Source organism: Piliocolobus tephrosceles, chromosome 13 (genome assembly GCF_002776525.5).
Source record: "Piliocolobus tephrosceles isolate RC106 chromosome 13, ASM277652v3, whole genome shotgun sequence".
NCBI lineage: Eukaryota > Metazoa > Chordata > Mammalia > Primates > Cercopithecidae > Piliocolobus > Piliocolobus tephrosceles.
Genome location: NC_045446.1, coordinates 57,757,012 through 57,764,132, shown reverse-complemented (window position 1 = coordinate 57,764,132; position 7,121 = coordinate 57,757,012). Strand labels below are relative to the sequence as shown.

The 7,121-nt window shown below is 43.1% G+C and overlaps 1 protein-coding gene across 1 annotated transcript; it reads left to right on the top strand.

Moving 5' to 3' along the window:
- The first annotated feature begins 4,495 nt into the window (after nucleotides 1–4,495).
- On the top strand, nucleotides 4,496–6,444 carry RBMXL2 (RBMX like 2). Its single transcript, XM_023189975.2, has one exon. The coding sequence runs from the start codon at nucleotides 4,658–4,660 to the stop codon at nucleotides 5,840–5,842; it is 1,185 nt and encodes a 394-aa protein (XP_023045743.1). The 5' UTR covers nucleotides 4,496–4,657; the 3' UTR covers nucleotides 5,843–6,444.
- Nucleotides 6,445–7,121: the final 677 nt, after the last annotated feature.

Sequence of the window (7,121 nt, the reverse complement as noted above, 5' to 3'; positions counted from 1 at the left end):
AGCTTGTTCAAGGTCTTCTCCTAGAGGAACTGTTGACACACAGCCATCTGCAGTGTCTGTCTCTTATTTTTGGAAGACAAAACAGTTTTTAGTGGTATTTTGTGCTTCAGAGGTGCAACAGGAATATGTCTAGAGTTAATCCATCTCTACATTGCTGCAGGCCCCCAGTGTCCCCTCATTTCATGGACCCAGGTGGCCACTTCAAGCAAGCATACTGGGGTATCTACTGGTCAATTGCAGTCACCTGCTGAACCTACAAATGTATTCTTCTGTTGGGTATCAATGTGTTCTACCTTAATGCACTCCTCCCCAAATTCCCTTGCTGGTTTTCCTATGGGTATGCCTTTAATAGGCAGTTTTCCATTGCTTTCTGTGTGGCCATATGGTCAGGCCACTGGTCACCATCCACAGAGCAGTGAAAACTCAAGCAGGGGATTTTTATCTTTGTTCAATTCTTCCATCACTATAAGGAAAGTAACACATAATGTTTCCCATCAAACTGGTTTGTTTTTATGTTCTTCAAACATAAAGGTGGTCTTCCAAATAGGGTGCTGTCCATTTACCTTGAAACTGCTATTTATAAACCAAACAACTTTCTGCTGGTCATTTGAGAACTATTCACAGGGTACTATCCATAGAATAGAATCTGACACCTCCTCACAATATTCCAAAGTCAGTCCTGGGGAAAAGAATCTACCTGCTCCCCTAGTGGTGTATTCCTATTGTGGCATAAGAAATATGTTTCGTTTCTGCTCACAGTTACTGACACAGAGGTCTTAAAACCTTTGGAACTTCCTGGGAGATACGAGTACCCTTTGTTTTATTGAGGTGACTCTTGGCAGGCTCCTGGATAGCTTTGGGATGGCCACTGGTCACCAGAAATACCAAGCCATGATTAGAGATGGATAATTTTCAGCCTCACACCCCATCCTCCAGGGAGGGGAAATGAGCTATAGATTGACTTAATCAGTTGTGTCTGTGTCATGAAGTCTCCATAAAAATCCCGAAAAGGCTGGCTTTGGAGAGCTTCCAGGGCATAATGTCCTTAAGGTTCATCCACGTTGTAGTATATGTCAGAATTTCCTTCCTTAAGGCTAAATAATATTTCATTATGTGTATATAGAATAGTTTCTTGGTATTTATGGGGAATTGGTTCCAGGACCACCAAGGAAACCAAAATCCAGGGATGCTAAGTCCCTGATATAAAATGATGTAGTATTTGCATATAACCTGCACATATTCTCCCATATACTTTAAATCGTCTTTGGATTACTGATAATACCTAATACAATGTAAATGCTATAGAAATGTTTTTACAAGGTATCGTTTATGAAACAGTGACAAGAAAATGAAGTCTGTACATGTTCAGTACATACACAGTGTTTTGTGAAATATTTTTGATCCTCAGGTGGTTGAATCCATAAATGCGGAACCCACAGATATGGAGGGCTGACTATGCTACATTTTTAAATTAATTAATCTGTCAATGGACACTTTCATTGCTCCCACTTCTTGGCTATTGTGAATACTGTTGCTACACGTGTGGGTGTACAAATATCTAAGAACCTGCTTTCAAATCTTTTGGTTATATATCCACAAATAGGGTTGTTGAATCCTATGGTAATTCTATTCCTAATTTTTTGAAGAACTGTCATACTATTTTTAATAGTGGCTGTACCATTTTATATTCCCACCAGCACTACACAGGGGTTCTAATTTCTCCACATCCTAACCAACACTTATTCTTTTTGTGCTTTTGACAATAACTATCCTAATTAAGATAATAAGATTATTACATTTTCTTCAGTCATGAGGCAGTTTCAATTAATGTCTGAGATTGAGCTAGTAATCGACTCAGATGTAAATTCTCCACTTCAAAGTCCCTGTAGTTGTTGGTTGGAGGCCCTCCAGGCTTTTGCCACAAGCCCTAATCTACCCTCCACACGGGTCCATTGTACACAGAATTTGTGCATCCTAGCACTTCAGGTTTTATTCTACACTGTGTGGGCTTGAACAATCTTGTTCCTTCCTATTTAGCAAATATAATCAATATTGCTTAAAGGTGGAATTTATATGCCTTGTGTTTTATAACACTAGGTAGGGAAGCATTCCCCAGTCAGCCACAATATCCATTCCCAAAATACATTCAGGTAAAAGAGACACAATCATTTCACATAAAGCCCATGTAAGCGTTCCAATTTTCGCCCAAACTTTGATCTTGATCCTATCATTTTTTTTGCAGAGCAGAGACCCTGTTTTAGGGGCCTGTGCAACCCCTCCCCCACAAATATGGAAATAGAGGAAAATCTGGAGTTCCTTTAAGGGAAATTCCATGCACCTAGCTAGCCCTGAGGAATGAAGTGAAGGAACTTCATCAAATTTCTTAAATGAATAAGGAAATTAATAAGCAAGAAAGTAATAGGAACCTAAAACAATAACCATAGAAGTTAGAGTCAGGAGATTTTTTGTTCCCCTATAGACACTAAATATAATGTCTTAACATATGTCCTCGAGTTGTCTTTCAGAAACCCGGATCCCACCAAACAATTCCACGGGCAGGTAGACCTCAGATAAGAGGGAACTGAGGACTAAACTCTGACAATCATTTTTTGTTCTAAATATCTTCCTGGGGGGCCTGGATGGAGTCACACTCAGGAGCCAAAGCTCATTCTTTTCTGCTGATTGCAAATTCTCTTCCTTCACCAACTGCAAATCAGAAAATCTTTGAATCTACCTATGACCTGTAAGCCCCCCCACTTCAAGAGATATCTCTCTTTTGGGCCAATACCAATGTGTAACCTCCATGTATTGACTTATGATTTTGCCTGTAACTTCTGTTTTCCTGAAATTTACATTTTCCTTTAAAAATCTTTACCTGTAAGCCATCAGGGAGGTCAGAATTTAAGAGTAGCTGCCTGGTCTTCCTTGGAGCCCTGCAAATAAATGCCCTCCTTTTTCCTGCTGCACACCTTGGTGTGGATATCTGGTCTTATTGTGCCAGGAGAGCATATCTCAGATTTGATTAATAAGTGGCACAAGTGAACCATCTGGAGTGATGGAAATGTTATAGATTTTAATGTGGGTCATGGTTACATGGATATACACATATGTAAAAGTTAATCAAGCAGTAACTTATAAAGTATTTACTTATAAAGTAAATTGATCTTATAAGTAAATTTATAGACAGCATTTTTAAGTTAGCATTCAATAAAAACATTAAGGGCAGTCATTCAAAAAAGTAGAAATAGAAGGCATAACTTCTTCCATAGTAGAGGAAAAAGAAACAAAGACAAATCACTTACTACAAGAAAAGGCATGAAAGATGGAAAAAAGGAAGAGGGAAAGGCATGGCTGATAGCAAAGATTTAGGAAGAAATCGCAAAAGTACTGAAAGATATAAGCGTCACACAAAATGGACTAAGGAAAACAGATTTTTACGAATAATGAGGATCATTACATAAAAAAGGTATTCACCAGAATACGTAGCAATTCTCATTTTTTAAATATCTCAAAATATAACCGTAAATTACATGAAGGAAAAACCAGACATAAAAACAAAGAGAAATTTACAAATCCACAATTATGGTAAATTTTAAGACAGTGCTAGTGTTTGCCAATTCTATCAAATAAAAAATAAGTTAGAAAAGGGAAGATTTAAATATCACAAAATAAGAAAGAACTTTGTCAAACATTTAGAGAATACACTTTCTGCTCAGTATATATGGAACATTAATTACACTATAATAGGTCTCAATGAAAAACAATGGATATCGTACTGAGCATATTAAAAAATAACCAACAGGTACATATGTTTGAAAATTTACAAACATACTTCTTTAATACATGGTCCAAAAAGGAAATAATAAAAATGAGAAAATATTAGGAACTGAACAACAGTGAAAACAACATATATAACTGCTCAAGGCATGATATTAACCAGTGCATAGAGAATAAGTGTTAACCTTAAATATAACAATTAGAAGAAATATTTTTTAAACTCTTAATGTGCTAAGTGCCTTATTTAAAAAATTAGAAGAGAATAATATAAACAATAAATCCAATAAATGTAGAAAGAATAAAGACAATAGCACCAAATAAAATCAAAACAGGATCGAAAACGGCTAAAAGCTGATTATTTTTAAAAGATCAGTGAGATAAAATTTAAACTTGTAAACTGTTATTACTCTATTTTTCAATAACTGAAAAATGATTTTTAACAATAATTTTAGTAATAATTAAAATTCGTACTTTTTTTTCTGTTTGAAAATGGTTTGAGTAGCTTAGGTTTGGGATCATTATAATTGTTCTCATTAAAAGTAATAGAAAAAAATTTTTTCCACCTAACGGCTTTTCCCTGAGCTTTCAGGAGGCCATTAAAGCCGTTAAGCCCGGGTCAGGTGAATAGGAAGTTAAAGACTAAAAAGGAGACACAAAACTGCCGACTTTCCCGACGGCGAATCTGCCCTCCGGAGACAGCCGACCAATCACAGGCAGTAGGGGCGCGCCCTGCAGCGGGCTAAGGCAGCGGTTCCGGGGACTCAGCCACTACGCGCCGCCCGACCGGTAGGAGCCGCCCTCGACGAGCGAGCTCGAAGGCCTCGACTGGCGCCGCCTCATCGCCTCCCACCGCCACTGACCGACCGTTCCACCGGCAGACATGGTTGAAGCGGATCGCCCGGGGAAGCTGTTCATTGGAGGCCTCAACCTCGAAACCGACGAGAAAGCCCTCGAAGCCGAGTTTGGCAAGTATGGCCGCATCGTCGAGGTGCTTCTGATGAAAGACAGAGAAACCAACAAGTCGAGGGGCTTCGCGTTCGTCACCTTCGAAAGCCCCGCAGACGCCAAGGCCGCCGCCAGAGACATGAACGGCAAGTCCCTGGATGGTAAGGCCATCAAGGTGGCCCAGGCCACCAAACCGGCGTTCGAGAGCAGCCGGCGGGGCCCGCCGCCTCCCCGCAGCCGCGGTCGCCCGAGGTTCCTGCGCGGAACCCGCGGGGGTGGTGGCGGCGGCCCGCGGCGTTCCCCCTCCCGGGGCGGGCCCGATGACGACGGCGGCTACGCGGGAGATTTCGACCTGCGGCCCTCCAGGGCCCCGATGCCCATGAAGCGCGGGCCGCCGCCGCCACGCAGGGCCGGCCCACCCCCGAAGAGGGCCGCGCCGTCGGGTCTGGCCCGCAGCAGCGGCGGTGGAATGCGCGGGAGGGCCCTGGCCATGCGGGGGCGAGACGGCTACTCAGGCCCACCTCGCCGAGAGCCGCCGCCCCCGCGCCGCGACCCCTACCTGGGCCCGCGGGATGAGGGCTACTCGTCCAGAGACAGCTACTCGAGCCGAGACTACCGTGAACCCCGGGGTTTTGCCCACTCGCCGAGAGAGTACACCCACCGCGAATACAGCCACTCCAGTGTCCGGGACGACTATCCCTTGAGAAGCTACGGCGACCGAGACGGCTACGGGTGTCGCGACCGTGACTACGGGGATCATCCCAGCAGAGGTTCCTACCGAGAGCCCTTTGAGAGCTACGGAGACCTGCGCGGCGGCGCCCCGGGACGGGGGACACCGCCATCTTACGGAGGAGGAGGCCGCTACGAGGAGTACCGGGGCTGCTCACCAGATGCCTACAGTGGCGGCCGCGACAGTTACAGCAGCAGTTATGGTCGGAGCGACCGCTACTCGAGGGGCCGAGACCGGGTGGGCAGACCAGATCGTGGGCTGTCTCTGTCCATGGAAAGGGGATGCCCTCCCCGGCGTGATTCTTACAGCCGGTCGGGCTGCAGGGTGCCTAGGGGCGGAGGCCGTCTAGGAGGCCGCATGGAGAGAGGAGGAGGCCAGAGCAGATACTAAGCAGGAACAGACTTGGGACCAAAAATCCCTTTTCAAAGAAACTAACAAAAAGAAGAACCTGTTGTATGGTAACTACCCAAGGACTAGTACAAGGAAGAGTTGTTTTTACCTTTTAAGAATTCCCTGTTAAGATCGTCTCCATTTTTATGCTTTTGGGAGAAAAAAACTTAAAATTCGTTTAATTTAGTTTTGGAATTGTTAACGTTTCTTTCAACAAGGTCATGTTAAAAGTATATGAACCTGAGTACTAGTCTTCTTATATTTACAAGTAGAAATTCGATTAATGGCTTCTTCCCTTGTAAATTTTCCTGATAAATGAGGCAAACAGTCCTAAGATCTTTCATAAACATCTGCTCACCTAAAATGGAAAAATGGATCATTCTGCTCATTTCAACCAACTAGATTTTGGGTGGAGAGTGGGAGGGATTGGTGTATGCTACTCTTAAGATTTCAGGGTATCTTTCAAACTGAATCTCTGTTTCTAGTATTAAAAACCAAACAACCAGCAACATCAACAACAAAAGTGATTTAGATCAAATGTTTATGTAAAGAAAATTATATTCACTCAGTAAATCTGAAAAGTAAATGGATAATGTTGGCCATGTTTTGCCTTTTTGCCTTTTCTTTGGGAATCTGCAGGATCACCTGTCCCCTCACTCCCAAAAGTACTATTTATGTTTTGAACAATAGTGGAATACTATATAAAAGGTTTGGCCAACCAACCACAAAGCTACAAAACAAGCAAACCCAAAATCCTTCAATTGATAGCGTTCATTTTCACCACCAACAAATTATTAAGAAACAAGTAGAAAATAAACCAGTGGTGGATTTGGGGACCATAATGTCTTCCATTCCTAACTCCAAGCTACTTGCCTTTGGCTCTAGAGCCAGCCCCTGAGTCCTGTGGAGAGGATTGAGCTTCTTCCCTTACGGGTGGAGGAATCAAAAGTGAGCAGCTTCAGAGCTCGGGAGCAAAGGTCAGAGAATCCCTGAAAGTGCTTGGCGTTTCAACCTCAGAGGATCTCAAACTGGCATGAAGGGGCTGGTTTTCCTGTCCACAAAAGGCGAGGGGTTGGATGGGTTGTCTCCTAGTTCTAAGGTAGGGAGAAGTGCTTCAACGAAAAAGATTAGAGTCTTTCTCCAAGGTATGTCAGGAGGAACGTAAGTTTCCTCTTAAACATCTTTTCCATTCAGCACCTGTGGATTCCCTAATTTATCTGTGAGAAAGGTAATTGGACAGTCAAGGGACTGTAGCAACAAGAGGAAGAAGAATCGGGTT

What these genes read in the sequence shown, in the direction of transcription:
- RBMXL2 (XM_023189975.2), top strand. Translation starts at nt 4,658, where the DNA reads ATGGTTGAAGCGGATCGCCCGGGGAAGCTGTTCATTGGAGGCCTCAAC.